We start from the raw sequence: 16346 nt of genomic DNA, 5'->3' as shown, positions 1-16346 counted from the left end.
AAACTAGCCAATCTCGAATTTCGACAGGCTGTGAGGTCTGACCCCAGTCAGTGAGGGAACGATTCTGTTACCACCTAAAACTGAGAGTGCTTCCTGCTGTGTGTGCTTGCCGTCTGCTTTTCTGAATGGCACGTCCATCTGATCAGAAGTAAGGTCTACCTTGTTCTGACCCTTAGAGCTGTAGTTTCTTTGTTATCCTGAACTTATTTCTAATAGCAGGAGTAAAAGCAGCAGCATGCAAACACATGGATGAAAATTCTGTCTCTAGCTACACCTACAAACAAGAGAAATAGGTTCTTGGCTTTTGCTGAGTGTTTTCTGTCTGTACAGAATTAGCCGGAGCTTCTTTGCCAGTTAAAGTGCTTTCCTAGCTTCTGGTGCCCTAGTTTTCAAAAATCACATGATCCCTTGGGCTGGAAAGATGGCCTAGCAATTGTGAGTAGTAGCTGCTGTTCCTAAGAACCTGCCTTAGATTTCCAGGTCTCACATAGTGGTTCATGTCAGGAGCCGACATATGACAGGCTAAAAACTCTCAGGTGATCTTCCTGAGATGGTCTGCCTTAGATTATAAAAAAAAAATCCATGACGGATTTCCTCCAATAGGAAAGGCCCAGGAGAAATTCATTTTAGGAAAGATTCCTGCTATTAACGTGCTTTTCCTGTTATTATTAAACATGTATAACAATCACTAGTTATTAGCCCAAACTTTTGAGCATATCTCTGCAGAACAATGAATTTGTACTGTCTTGTAGTGATTCTGTATGACAAATAGGTGATTTCTTAATCCTTAATGATGGTCCTATAAGAATTCCTAAACTTATAGCATTATTAAGCTCTTTTGATAACACTGCTATTACATCCTTTCTAATGTCAAATCTGCCATGAGAACTCTGCCAGTCTTTAGTATCACCAAGTAATTGCTTCTGGGATTGTAAGCAGGCATTCTGTTACTCAGAGCACATTCTGAGAGGTTGTAAAACCATTAACCAGGGTTGGAGAGATGGCTCAGTGGTTAAGAGCACAGACTGTTCTTCTGAAGGTCCTGAGTTCAAATCCTAGCAACCACATGGTGGCTCACAACCATTTGTAATGCGATCTGATGCCCTCTTATGGGGTGTCTGAAGACAGCCACAGGGTACTTACATATAATAAATACATAAATAAATCTTTAAAAAACCCATAACCAAATGTCATAAAAAGGGGAACTATGATTTATTATAGGTGCTAGAACAGAAGATAAAATATTGACTGAGCTTATCTATACAAAACCTCACTAATAAATTAGCTATGGTTTTTGACTCTCCATGCACCTGTGCAGCTGTGACAGGTGCTGCATGCTTAGTCAGATAAATACTCCTAATGGCTATGCACGTAAACCTTCTCTGTTGTAAACTTCTTATTCGCTTTATGGTTTGAATTTATGTGTAAACTTGTGATGAACTTTTTACCATGTGATCATGTATTCTGAAATATGTGTAAGTGCTGAGGATAAAGAGAAGAGAGCAATTCTCCTTGTCCCACTTTCTTAGCAATTCTCCAAATCTGGCTTTCTTAGCCATTCTTTCTTAGCTTTTCTTAGCAATTCTACATATTTGGCTTTTTTACATCCTGCCTAGCCCCCTTTTTCTAGATCCCCTTTCCCCTCTGTTCTTAGAGAGCTTTCATAGGAAACTTTTTTTTACAACTTAGAAATAAATGCTAAAATCACTTTTCAAAGTGTCCCCTTTTCTTCCTGCCACCTCAACTGGCAGGCTGAAGGTTAGAGCCCTGCAATTCTGCGGAGATAGAACAAAGGTTACTTTACTTAATCTGCTCTTTTAGGATGAGGTGCCAAACAGTTTCTTGCCTCAGAGGAACTCAGAAGACAGGTCAGGTACTGAAGCAAAGTGACTTAGATTTGAGATAGGAAAACGTTTTATTATTATACAACAACCCTAAACTTCTCATAAGACCAAGTCTTAACTCTCCTACACACTTCCCCTTCTGCTGCCTCAAAGAGAACCAGAACAAAAAATAAGACCAGTTGGGACTGGCCACGGGCAGTTTCACAATTGTCTTTAACTCCAGTTCAGGAATTCCATGGCCTCTTCTGCCTCCAAAAGTATCAGATACAAAACCTATACACATACATACACACAACAATACCCATATATATATAATAGTAATAAAAATCATATTACCCAAAATAAATCATAAGGACTGTTAATCCCACTAGGCACGAATAAGACTACTACCACAATTTTTGAGCTAAGCAAGCTTTAAGACACGTGACACTGACCAGGTCCATATCCAGGATGCCCAGAGTAACAAATTACATTATTCAGAGGCTTATAAAATCAAGACTCACAAGGTTACATACCTCCCACCTTCATGTAATCAGGGTCAAGCATACATCCCTACATACTTCCTGGCTACATACCTCCCACCCATGTGTGCATACCCGTGCCGCTGGGACAACCAACCTCACTTACAGACGTGAAAACAAGTGGCTTGTTATCTTATGTGAACAATAGCTCCCAGCATTCCAAGATGTTATCTGTTCTTAGGCAAGAGGGGCTTACAGGTTAGAGGCATTTCTGTTTTATAAATGTCTAAAGCACAACAATTTAAACTTAAAATATAACGTTAGCCTTCACAGGACAACTCAGGAGTCAGGATGGGAGGCCAGAGAAAAGAGAGAGTGGGATTGGTTTTGAAAAATTACCACAAGCAATGTTCACATCTGTCAACTGATAATCCATTAATTATATCATATACTTCAGTTTGGTGCCCTCCTTGTAAAATAAAGCTAGCACTTATATTACTTTAAAAAAAACGTGTTTGAGAAAATGCTGATAAATGTATGGTTTTAGAATTAAATATATTTCTAAATATATTTATTTAGAAATTTATATTTAATATATTAAGCAAACTATTTATATATCTGAAAAATAAAACCATCAGTGCTATCAGAGATCCTGTGAGAAGTCTCTTCGACCCCTGGAGATCTAATTTGAGAACCTCTGATTAGTTATTTCTGATCAATTTGAATGCAATTCGAATGTGTTTTGTACACAGGTAATGGTAGCTGATCTCTGTCTCAGAACGGCTAGACTGACCACAGTCCCTGTTCTACAGGCTAGAACCCTTCACCACCACCTCTAAAACTGCTAATTCCAGTCCCTTCTCTTAAAGCTCTTCTGCCACACCACTGCTCAACCAGAAGCACCCTATAAAGCCCAGACTCCTTGTCTTGGAGACAGCTGGCGATTCTAGCCTGAATCTTCCCATTTCTATTAAGTGCCATTAAGTCCCATTTCCAATCCTAGATAGCTCTTTATATAAATATACATGAAACCCACGAAAGAAAAGCTTATTTGAACGTGAGAGGTTGAATGTCAAAGGCCTCAAGAAAGCAAATCAGACTGCTCTTCAGGGTTCCAAAGCCAGGGCTCCTGCAGAGGCCTGTGTCTTCCGGGACTCCTGTCCTGCGGCCTCCGGAGCATAGGTGGCGCTGTGCCGCGGCCTTTCCCGAAGCCTGTAGGCCGCAGTGCGGAGAGAGCGCACGGGCGTGAACGCGCACCGGCGGGAGCGCGCACCGGGCGAGCCGGAAGGAGAGTCCCGCAGCGGGCGTTCGCACGGACGGAAGTGTCTGAGCCTGGGGAGTCCGCGTTGGTCCCTGGCTTCACAATTGTCCAAGGTTAGGCTATGCCAGCTTTCGAAAGGGAGGGTTGTGGTTTGCAGAAGATGTTTAGGTAGGTTGCTGACAGCCGAATATTCAGCCTTAATTGCTCTTAGTTACTTATGGAAGTTTCGAACGCACTTGGGTTTTAGAGCTCTGCACTGTGCACTGCGAGGAAAACCACTGCCTTGCGGGGAAGCCTGCCCGCCGACCACAGGTTTTTTTCTTACTTGTTTATAAAGATTTATACTGAGCTCCGTAGGAACCTTGGTATCCGACCACGATCCACAAAACTTTACAGCCTTCAGGTGCCTGCCACAGTGACACTCTTTTCCCAATCCACGAGTGGGGTAAATTACGAGATGGGAAGGTTTTGTTTGTTGTTTGTTTTTGTAGTGGTGGCAGTGATTTTCTTTTTTCATTTGAAAGTTATATTTCACAGTAAAAACACAGTTAGAATTCATTTAAAAAATCTAAGCGATCTCATTTCCCCACTGTGAGACAGTGTTTCTCTGTGTACAGCTGGCTGCGCTGGAAATCGCTCTGTAGACAAGGCTGGCCTGGAACTCCCAGAGATCCGCCTGCCTCAGCCTCCCTAGTGCTGCGCTTCTCTTATGGGTGATGCTTCTTGTAATACTTTTATTAATTTTTTAAGCAAAATACTTTCCTCAAAAATCAGTTTTGGAAAAAAATGCCGAGGAGATGGAATTGGAGTCCACTAGAATTGGAAGAACTGGATTATCTTACCTTCGTAGTGAAAAGACATTGAGGGTAGGAAGGTTGGACTATATCTGTAGGATGACCGCTATTTTGTTAACATCTTTTCTTTTAAGAATGTTAAATGCACATCTGTAAAATTGCAATCTATAATAGCACTCCTTTTATTTAGGTGGAATCAGAGTTGTCACTTAACTCCAAAAAAAAAAAAATAATAATAATAAAATACACTTTAGAAGGACCAGAGTTGTGGTTAAGTCTATGCTTAGTTTCCTAAAGCCATAAAATATACTGATTTGTTCTCAAAGTTGTTTATATTAATTTAAACTAACTGTAACTTGATGTTACTTTCTCAAGCACTAACAGTGTAGTATGTGAAACATAACAAGAATGTGTGTATTGTTGTTTAAATGTTTTGTCCATTTGAGGCGGCAGTTTTCTCTATATATTTGAAAATAGAGTATTTTTTCCTAAAACTGTTCTCATATTGTTTATACTGTGTACTTTCACATACAATATAGGTAGCCATGCCAATCTTGTTCTAGTGAATTTTGTGTTTACAGACACGGGTAGTTGATTCGTTCACGTGCACGCATGTGCAATTTGTGTGTAGAAGCCAGAGGTCAACCTGATGTTATTCCACAAAGATCTTGTTTTCTGAGACAGACTTTCTCTCTGGGACCTGGGGCTTACTGATCCCAAGGGGCCGGCCGGTCAGTGAGCCCCAGAGAGGAGCCTGCCTTCCCTTCCCCAGCACTAGGAGTGCAAGCATACACCACAGCCTGGGTCCTCAGCACCTCTAGTGATTAAAAATATATTGTTTGATGGTTATCAAGTATTTATATAATGAGTTTTAGTGTTTTCTCCCTCATTGCCCACACGTCCACCCATTGAACCCCTTCTTCCCAACAGGCTCCCTCTTTCTCTTTCCTCTCTCTGTCTCTGTCTCTCTGTCTCTCTGTCTCTGTCTCTCTCTCTCTCTCTCTCTGTGTGTGTGTGTGTGTGTGTGTTAAGCAAGATCAACTTATCAATAGCTATACCACTGAGGGAAATGACATGCTCCCTCATCTCCCTCATTAGTTAACTGCTGATAGTCCCTTAGGGAGGAGTGGTGGCTGGTGCTTATTTTATGTGAATAAGTGTGTGTGTGTGTGTATGCACCATATGCATGTCTGGTACCCATGGAGGCCAGGAAAGAGCACTGGACCCCGGAACACGGAGTTACAGGCACCATGTGGGCTCTGGGAACTGGCTCTAGTCATCTACAAGGGAAACTAGTAACTGCTGGGCTGTCTCTCCAGCTTAACTAGTGAATTTTCAAGTGTTACTTGCCAAATAAATACTTGCGGATCATTCCCCTGAACAATAATTTTGGTACAGTAAAGGAGAAAAACCCCACACACTAAAAGATGACTAGTCCTGACTTTGTTTGGACTTCCATATTGTCTTATACTTTCATAGGCCCATTTTTTGTCTTAGGTATACCCTTTTCCCTCACAAGGAAGAAAGGCAGGGCAAAGTAAAATACATTGTATTAGAGAGCAGCATAGGAAATAAGCATAGCTTAGTATAAATCATTATAAACAAGTGTAAGAAATTCTGTTCATGGCAGGCACACCCATGCTCTTGATCATTGGTAGATACGAAAGAAGAAGTGGGTGATGGGAAAGGAAGACAGAAATACAGGCACTGGGACAGGTCACAAAGCTAAGAGGGCCTAATTTAATATTTTGCAAACAGGTGCACACATGGGTTATTCACCAAATTATTTAAGAGTAGTGCAAAGACAATTTCCCACCATCCCCACTGTATGCACGTGCTTATTAACATAAGGCAGGTATAACTAGAGGTTGGCTAACAGTATATGCAAATGAATACGAGCAAGTTACTTCAGTGACAAACGGCAACGACGAACGGGCAGGAGCTGAACAGCAAAGGGAAGACTTAGGATGTTCAGATAGAAGCTCACCCAGAAGTAACGGTTCACTCAAGTGGTAGTGTGAGGACAAGCTATCCTGTGCCTTGAACTTGTGGTTAGTTCTGCAGCTTTTTAGAATGGAACTTAGGTTTAGTTCTAGACTCACTGAAAATAGCCAGTGAGCTTCTAGAAGGATTACAAGTTCACTTGTTGAAGTTGAGGTTTGTTTTCCCACACAGTACTGTAATTTAGATGTGAAGAAGAAAAAACCCAAGACCTTACATTCTTCCTACTTTTTAGACTAGTACATCTTAACTCTCCATCCCAGCTACACATACAAAGTTCTGTGCAGCAAAGGAACTGACGAGGACTTTTTCTTATATGAAAAACTTGTTCTTTCTCTCTTTCTTTGTAATTATTTTATATATTTATACATATGAAATATATTTCTATTTATTTCATATATTTATGTGTTTGTGTGTGTGTGTGTATTTATTTTATACACTGTCACTGTCTTCAGACATACAAGAAGAGGGAATCAGATCCCATTACAGATGGTTGTGAGTCACCATGTGGTTGCTGGGAATTGAACTCAGGACCTTTGGAAGAATAGTCAGTGCTCTTAACCACTGAGCCATCTCTCCAGTCCTCTTTTTATTTATTTATTTATTTTTTTTAATAGTAGGCTTCAAATCAAAGTTGTGTAATTCACACAGTGAAAATTCACTTTTCAAACCAGGTATGGGAAAACTCAAATTTTAGAGGAGGAAAAAAGATGAGCACTTATACAACCATTCTGTGTCTGCTGAGATCCAGTGGTCTGTAAAGTCGTCTGAATAGGAAACGGTAGAAAGCAGGAGTAGTTTCTGTGAGAGCCTCAAGCGCCACCTGCAGGAAGATTACACTCAGTGAGGTATTTGAAGAGGTTCTGCCCTCAGTTGTTTACCATCACTTTCGTTCCACATTAAGGGTCTAAAGCGGTGGTTCTCACCCGTCCTAATGTTTTGACCCTTTAATACAAGTTCCTCATGTTATGATGACCCTCAGCCATATAATTTTTGTTGCTGCTTTGTAACTGTAACTTAGCTACTGTTGTGAATCATGATGTAAATATCTGTGCTTTCCAATGGTCTTAGCGACCTCTATGAAACGATTATTTAACCGCAAGAGGTTATGACCTACACAGGTTGAGACTGGCTGGTTTCAACACTGCCTACAGGGAACAACTTAACTCTTAAGAGTTGGCGAATCCAGTCAGGCTGTGGTGGTGCATGCCTGTAATCCCAGCACTCTGGGAGGCAGAGGCAGGCAGATTTCTGAGTTCGAGGCCAGCCTGGTCTACAGAGTGAGTTCCAGGACAGCCAAGGCTACACAGAGAAACCCTGTCTTGGAAAAAAAATTAAAAAAAAAAAGTTGGTGAATCCTACGCTGCTCTAAGGTGGAATCAAAAAGTCTGGGATCACGGGTGAAGGGGTCTTGACAGTAATAACCATGGCATATGTGGGAAACCAGTGAGGGAGCAACCTTTATTTGACAGATGTAGAAAATGGGCAAGTCTTTTCTTGAAACTGATGTTCCCGGCGCTTTATTAACCCAGTTAAGTGCTGGTGGGGAATATTTAGTGATTGCTGCAGCTAAAGTATTTCTAAAAACTGAACACCTCATTTTCTCCACAACTGTAAAGTTGCAAAAATGCTTTCTCATTTCCGAGGAACAAAAGAGTTAACGATCAAGAATGCTTGTACAAAGCACCAGTACCCGAGTAGGAATGTTTAAATCTTCATAACATTTACTGCACGTGAAGCTGCAGTCTTTCCCCTGGGTGGTTGTTAACTTGAGTCCGAGAGACATTGCTTTCTCTACTCCCCTGCGTTATGTTGTAGCTGTCCAGCAGCCATAGATGACCTGGGTACCTGAAAGGGGAGCTGGGAATGAAAAAGAACAAGAGGACGGGGTGGGGGTGGGGGGAGGGGGTGGGAGGGTGGGGGGAGGGGGGGAAGAGAAGGATGAAGCCAAGACAAAAGTTTCCGATCAAGGCTCAAAGTTTAACAGTCAGCACTATATTTATGTAGGGAGAGCCCACAGACCCATCCTTTGTTTCAAATGAATTATGTTGCTTTGTTTCAGCTGAATTGTTTTGCAAAATAAGCTCAGCAAGCAGTTTGTTCCTGCAGGAAACTGCAGGTGCAGCAAGGTTGGAGACTCCACCTAGGTTGGCGGAGGACCAACTGTGGCAAACACTTAAGGTCTGTTAAGCCTGCTCAAAGTTGGGGGAAGGGCACAATATGTGGCAGGAATAATACCTGGAAATAAAAAGAAGAACCAGAAGACGACAAAAGACACATTGGGTTTAACTAGAGAGAGAAGAGGTGTTTAGTTCAGGAGGCAGCAGGTCCTGTCCTTGTTTGAGGGTGCCAACTGAACTGAGAGTGGGTAGAAATGGCTGCTGTTTCTTACTGTTTGGACAGGAGAGGGCTTCAGGGTCATGAAGGATGTCAGGGATGCTGAGAGGAATATGAGCCGGCTGAAGTGGTTGGAGGAGATACTAAGAAAGGAATAGTAGTCTTCCCTCGGCTGCTATGGAAGGACAAGTGGTGAGGGGGACGGAAAAATGGCAGAAATGAGGAAGAAATGGTTGGTTACACTGTGCTCTCTGCCTTAGCCCTGACTGCATACAGTGTAACCAGAACCAACAGGCAATTTCCAACCTGTACCCGTATTGCCATGCCCAAGAAAGGAAGGAGAGGCCAGGAGAGGAGGAAGGAGGGAGAGAAGGAATGGAAACAGATGTGGAGAGGCATTTTGCCCAGCAAACATATAGCACCAATGAAAGGGAAACGAGTGACCATCATTCTTGGAGCACATCTAGGATTTAAAGGAGTGTTTACTTGTTTGTTTGTTGTTTGTTTTAAGGTCTTTAGGTACAGCATGATGGAGCATGCTTTAACCCCACCACTTGGGCCTCAGAGGGAGGCTCCTCTCTATAGAGGAGCCATCATAGGAGAAGCTAATAGGCAGGTCTCCATAGAGGAGCCATCATAGGAGAAGCTAATAGGCAGGTCTCCATAGAGGAGCCATCATAGGAGAAGCTAAGAGGCAGGTGATCTTCCTGAGATGAATCTGCCTTGGATTAAAACCAGTGGATTAAAAACATTTTCCTCTTATTATTAAATATGTATTAAATATATAACTATCACTAGGTATTAGTCCACACTTTTGAGCAGATCTCTGCAAACAAGAAGATGTACTATCTTGTGGTGATGCTATATAGACAAATAGATAATAATTCAATAGAATTCCTGATTTGATTCAAGTAATTGAAGGAGGAAAGTTTTTAGAGATGGTCTTAGTTGATAGAAAGATGTAATAAAGTTAGAATCAAGAATAGAAAGTGTGCACTCCTCAGAATAGTAAGTAAAGGCTGTATAATAAGAAACACAATGAGCTTTCATAATCACACTAATAAGAGAAATAGACTTGGAACAATTTTGTGTTCAAGGAAAAGCATTTAGCCGAAGGATAAAGTCACAGGTGTGCACTATGATAAGGCAAGGCATGTAAAATCTGTTGCTTTGAACTTTTAATGAGTATACTATGATGAAACACTGCTTTGAACTTAATATCAACATCCTTCCGTAACTCCCATTTTATGTAACATTTTACCTCTGAGGTTCTTTTTCTTTTTTAAAAATAGATTTCTTTATTTTATTTAAATGAATACACTGTCGCTGGTTTCAGACACATCAGAAAATGACAGTGGATCCCATTACAGATGGTTGTGAGCCACCATGTGGTTGCTAGGAATTGAACTCAGGAGGACCTCTGAAAGAGCAGTCAGTGCGTTTAACTGCTGAGCCATCTCTCCAGCCCCTGAGGTTATTTTCTAAAGAACTTTTTGTCTAAGAAGGTATTTAAAAAAAAAAAACAGAGAAAAGAAGTAAAGTCGGTTGTTGGTTGAATGGTTTGGCTTAGGGAGGTTGGCCCCATCTATCCATCCATCCATCCTACCATCCATTCATCTATCCATCCTACCATCCATCCTACCATCCATCCTACCATCCATCCATCCTACCATCCATCCATCCATCCATCCACCCATCCACCCATCCACCCACCCATCCATCCATCCATCCATCCATCCATCCATCCATCCATCCATCCATCCATCCATGTATGTTTGTATGTTTCTATGAAGGGTATATGTTTATATGTGTAAGCGTGCATGAATACTATGGAGTTGATTGTGATAGATGGTCAAGTCTGGCCAGAGTGGATGTATGAATGTTTGAATGTGTATGTGTGTGTGAATATTTGCCTGTATACAACATCTTAATTCTTTTCCTTTCCTTCCTTGATGGTTCACAAAGAGTTAACCAGCTTATCCAGAGAGGCTTCTGGCTGATTCACCAGAGAAAGGAGCACCAGAAATAAATCTTTTCACTTAATCCCCTGCTGTTTTATGATGCGGTGCTAGATAGTTTCTGGCCTCAGAGGAACTCAGACAGGTCAGCTATGTGACCTAGACTTAAGGCAGGTAAATATTTTATTATTATACAGCAGCCTTAAAAGTCTCATAGTCCCTACTGATGCTCTTCCCCCTCTGCTGCCTCAAGAACCAAGAACAAGAACAACAGCTGGGGCTGCCCCCCCAAGGAGCCTCTGTGAGTTCAAGGCTGACATGGTCTACTAGGGAGTTCCAGGCCAGCCAAGGCTGCATAGCAAGACTTTGTCTCAAATAAACAAAAGAGAAGTTTAAAAATTAAGTACAAGCCAGGCGGTGGTGGCGCACACCTTTAATCCCAGCACTTGGGAGGCAGAGGCAGGTGGATTTCTGAGTTCGAGGCCAGCCTGGTCTACAGAGTGAGTTCCAGGACAGCCAGGGGTATACAGAGAAACCCTGTCTCCGGAAAAAAAAAAAAAAAAAAAAACAAATCCAAACTCCCCGCTCCGCCCCTCCAAAAAGGTACAAAGAAAAAAATATACATTTTTTTTTTTTTTTAGGTAATAATCTTCAGTATTCAAGATGTCTTCAGCACCTGATCCTCCAACAGTTAAAAAAGAACCATTAAAAGAGAGAAACGTTGAAAACCCAGGCCTCCGAGGGACTCACACAACCACCTTATTTCGAGCTGTGAACCCTGAGCTCTTCATTAAACCTGTAAGAGATACATCCAGGAGACCTGTTCACTTTCCTGTAGCATTTGTTTGTAGGGAGGACATTTTATGCTGACTAAGATGACCCCTAAGCTGGTCATGGTGGCTCATACCTTTAATCCCAGCCCTTGGGGGAAAAGGCAGGAGGATAAACAGGGTTCGAAGCCAGCCTGGGGCTATAACCTGCAACCCTGTCTTAGAAGGTAAAGGGAAATTTTAAATGTTCTTTCACATAGAATACTCTAAAATATGTATTTATATACTGTTAGGTAGGTAAATTATTTTTGTTAGTGTTGCAAACTAGTGAATATATATTTCACTTCATGAATTTTATTTTTAAATATAAACTCTACTTATAGAAGAAATAAAAATTTAAATATGAAAAATACTGAATTATTTCATACTTGATATGAATTTTAATAATAATTATGACTATACATTGTTTTAAGGCTAAACAATATAATTAAGTCATTAAAGTATTTAAAAACCTTGGCTGTCATATAATTCCAGTTGTTGAAGACATTTCATAGCAGCCAATTTAAATTGCTCTGAGCTTGTAGCCTTTCTTAGATGTTTATCCAGATGAAAAAAATTACACTTATTTTGAGACTAAGCTTTGAGAAAAATCACCATACAGTGCTGCCAGGGACTGACCCAGCCGGGGTTGGGGGGGTGGGGGGTGAGGGTGGTTGGGGGGTGGCAAGGGGGTGAGGGGGTGGTGGGTGGGAGGGGGTGGTGGGTGTGGGGGGGGTGGTGGGTGTGGGGGGGGTGGGGGTCACCACCGAGGGGGACACGGACTGACCCAGCCAGGGACTGACCCAGCCATACAGTGCTGCCACAGACTTTCCCAGCCAGGGAGTTATGACCAAGGGAGAATCAGGGCTTTGGCACTCAGGAGGGCACAGGTGCGGCTAGGTAATGACAGACAGACACACCAGAAGCAAGCGATTTGAATCTGCTGCGATTTAACTTTTTATTCATTATTTTTTTTTTCCCCCGAGACAGGGTTTCTCTGTATAGCCCTGACTGTCCTGGAGCTCACTCTGTAGACCAGGCTGGCCTCTAACTCAGAAATCCACCTGCCTCTGCCTCCTAGAGTGTTGGGATTACAGGCGTGCGCCACCACCACCTGGCTGCAATTTTACTTTTTTAGCCAGGCATTTTTATAGTATACTGAGGAATAGGTCAAGGTTGGCACATCTCCAGGAACACTCAAAGAGTTACTAAACAAGGTACATTTCCATCTTAATTGGAACAGTAAGTAGACATGGCATGGTGCCCACAGGAACTCTTGCCCTGTGAACCATGGTCAAAAGCAGACTATGTTCATGAATCTTAGACATGTGGCTTTTGAGTCTAACTTGTGGTTATTCACTGAAGGTTCATTATTAATCAGTAGAGGAGCCTGGGCCTTCAGGCCAATTTGTATGTTATAAGCCTTCTTCTGCCACCAAAAGTCAGAATGTCTTAAGAATGAGGACATATTCATTACAAGAGCCCTCTGTACTGCCCTGGACAGCAAACACCAAGGTGGTCTGGCTCAAGGACCTTCTGCCCTTCAATGCTTTTACCCATCTGTTATCTTCTTCATAAGCACCTGTATAAAGCAATAGCTCATCAGTAGTCCTGTACTTTCTCATACTGTGTTCTTCCTGCTACAAACTATTCATAACATTCCCTAATGTCTCATGTTCTTTGCGTACTACCTTTGCTAAGGCTAGTAATTAAGGGGGGGGGGCTGATGAGAAACGTTCCAAAACCTTCTTTCACTAAGGTTCAACATGAGTTCATTGAGTTTAGGACTGGGAACAGTAGGCGTAACCGCCACATCCTCTTTTCCTTCCACCGGAACATCAAATCCTCCTTTATCAATTAGCCAGCTTGTTGGCTGGGATCGTGCTGTATAAAGAATAAGAATAGGAATAAGAATAAGAAGAAAAGAAGAAGAGGAGGAGGAGGAGAAAGAAGAAGAAGGAGAAAGAGAAGAAAGGAAAAAGAAGAAGAAGAAAAGACGAAGAAAAGACACAGTGCAGAACCCATAACCCAGGAAGTGCAGTATCTTTGGAGAACATCCAGGCCCGAGGTGGGCACTCTGCCAGGGACCTCCAGGGAACCTAGCCCCAAGGGGCACGGATCTCCCGTCCGCCTTAATGACAAATTGTCATGTCACACGGACGACGCTGGAGGTGGTGTGGCACAGTGCTTTCCCCTTGTGTTTTTCTTTTCAGGCTCTCTATCAACCATGACCCTTAAATATTAATATTTGTTTTGACAAACTAGGAAAAGAACATATATTTACTTATGTTGTTATAATTGTTCTATTTTAGTATTGTTGTCAATTGTGCATTGCATTTAGTTTATAAATCAAACTTTATCATAGGCAGGTGTTACAAAAAAACCATAGTACATGCTATATAAGGGTCTGGTACCATCTATGGTTTTACATATTTACTGAGGTTCTTGGAATGTATCCTCCATGGGCAAGGGGGATTAATATAGGAGGCATGGAGGCAGATGCAGAAACTACTATTTGTATTGCTTCCTTGCATGCGCACCGTCCAAGGAAGAGCCAATTTAGTGAATATAAACATGTACAAAGGTAGGCATGTCTGGTTTATATATTTACAGGTATTGCAAAGATAGACAAGTACTTCTCTGGAAACTTTCTGTCCCTTTAATTCAAAGCTATATTGACTAAGCCAGCTCTGTCAGGCAACAGGGTCTCGAGGGAGGGAGTGAGGATAAAAGAAAAAAAAAAAGACAATTAGACAACATTATAACATGACCCCAGGGAGTGTTGAGGCCCAGTGTCAAGTCCTTGCCTGAGCCCCTTCGTTGTCCTAGCCCAGTGTAAATATTCTCAACAGTGTCCTTGAAGCAGCACCAAGAGCTCTCTACACTATATCACTTGGATTTTAAGAGTCTTGGGTCTTCCAGCAATACTTCATGGTAATTAAAACAGCATAGTATTTGTTTCAATTGCTATATGTCTTGACTAGTGTAGGTCCCCAAAGCAGAGGGTATGTTTTCATTGCTGTACATTATGTAAGTTATGAAAGGTTTTTGTGACAGTTGTCAATGCGCTGGGCATTGAAATAAATAGCACGTGTACTACATTCCTCAAGTTCCAATAAAGTAAACTAAGCTGCATTTGTAGCTCAGAGAGGTGACAGCCCCAGAATAGCTCCATGCCTCCCTCGCCGTGGCCTCTCGTGGCCTCTCGTGGCCTCTCGTGGCCTCTCGCCTTCCTAGAGTGGAGCCTAAGCTGCCCAGGCCACAGAGAGAAAGCTGGAGATTAGAAGCAAGAGTCTTATACCGCTGTAAATACTCTGCGCTTAAGCTGGTTGCATAAATGATTGTAACCAATCAAATGATTGAGAATGGGGCCATTAGCATGCTAGGGTGGTAGTCATGACTTGTCATGCCAAGAGGGAAGTGCTCTCCTTAAATCATTAGTCTTACTGACACTTTACATGTTTCTTTCTTTGGCAGAACAAACCTGTGATGGCTTTTGGATTGGTAGCCCTTTCACTTTGTGTGGCTTACATTGGTTATCTGCACGCAACGCAAGAGAACAAAAAGGACCTCTATGAAGCCATCGATAGTGAAGGGCATCGGTACATGAGGAGAAAAACATCCAAGTGGGACTAACTGCTGCCTCCTTCAGATGGACTGTTGTTACAGGCTTCGACACCTTTAAAGGAAAGACTATTAGTGCATGGAATTGTTTCTTGTTCCATAATATGTTAACAAGGGAGAATATACAGTTGAAAGCAAGCCACTGTGGTGAGTTTAGTCTCTTATAGCTGAAGGTATTAAATTCTGTATAATAAAAGTACCCAGTACTGTTACATTTGCACGGAGTTTCTACTGTTTTTAAAGTGAATTGCGTCTTTGCAGCAATGCTTTACTGTTTAGTAGAGAAGATAGCCCCTTCAGCTACTAAAATCATGATGAAATGAAAGAATAAAACAAAGTGGTTGGAGTTTTCCTTTTAAAGCAGTGTTATACTCAACCCAGTAGAAGAGCAAGTGGGGAATATCCTTGAATGCATTGACACAGAAGACGACCTTCTGAGCAGAGCAGCATTACTACAAGCACTAAGATTGTCAATTAATAAATGGGATCTCATGAAACTGAAACACTTCCATAAGGCAAAGGGCACTGTCATTTGGACAAAGCAGTAGCCTACAGAATGGAAAAAGACTTTACCAACTCCACATCCAATAGAGGACTAATATCCAAAATATAAAAAAGAACTCAAGAAACTAGACATAAGAACCGAAATATCCAATTAAAAATGATACAAATCTAAACAGAATTCTCAGTAGAGGCTGAGAAACATTTAAAGAAATGCTCAACATCCTTACCCATCAGGGAAATGCAAAACAAAACTACTTTGAAATTCCATCTTACACCCCTCAAATGGGTAAGATCAGTAGCATAAGTTGATAGCTCATGCTGCTAAGGACATGGAATAAGGGGAACACTCATCCATTGCTGGGGGAGAGCAACTTTGTATAGCTAGAAATAAATAGGGTGGTTCCACAGAAAGATAGGAATCCTCCTAAAGATCCAGGTACACCACTCTTGGGTGTATACCCAACCGACTCTACATCCTTCTACAGACACTTCTTAAACATGTTCATTGCTGCTCTGTTCATAATAGCCAGAAACTGGAAACATCCTAGATGTCCCTCAATAGAAGTATGGATAAGGAAAATGTGGTACCTTTACACAATATTACACAAGTATTTATTTTGCAGCTTAAAAAATGACATCATGAAACAGAAGAACTGAAGTCACATGAGCTGTAGCCAAGACAGAAGTAACTGAGATGGCGACAACTTCGAGTTTGTCCTGCCTGGATGGAAAATCTCGGTTCACCTAGGAGCA

At 41.7% G+C, this 16346-nt stretch overlaps 1 protein-coding gene across 2 annotated transcripts; it reads left to right on the top strand.

The window, feature by feature from the left end:
- The first annotated feature begins 3573 nt into the window (after positions 1 to 3573).
- Positions 3574 to 15309, top strand: Smim8 (small integral membrane protein 8). Of its 2 annotated transcripts, none has more exons than XM_052176228.1 (3): positions 3574 to 3679; positions 11298 to 11454; positions 14943 to 15309. In XM_052176228.1, exons 2-3 carry the CDS (start codon positions 11320 to 11322, stop codon positions 15099 to 15101), a joined length of 294 nt encoding a protein of 97 aa, XP_052032188.1. In that variant the 5' UTR covers positions 3574 to 3679; positions 11298 to 11319; the 3' UTR covers positions 15102 to 15309. The 2 variants fall into 2 exon arrangements, with proteins under 2 accessions (XP_052032188.1, XP_052032189.1); XM_052176229.1 differs by having other exon boundaries at positions 3574 to 3734.
- The last annotated feature ends 1037 nt before the right edge of the window (positions 15310 to 16346 follow it).

The sequence above is a fragment of the Apodemus sylvaticus genome, chromosome 3, assembly GCF_947179515.1.
Source record: "Apodemus sylvaticus chromosome 3, mApoSyl1.1, whole genome shotgun sequence".
Lineage (NCBI taxonomy): Eukaryota > Metazoa > Chordata > Mammalia > Rodentia > Muridae > Apodemus > Apodemus sylvaticus.
This window is presented reverse-complemented; position numbering and strand designations above follow the sequence as displayed.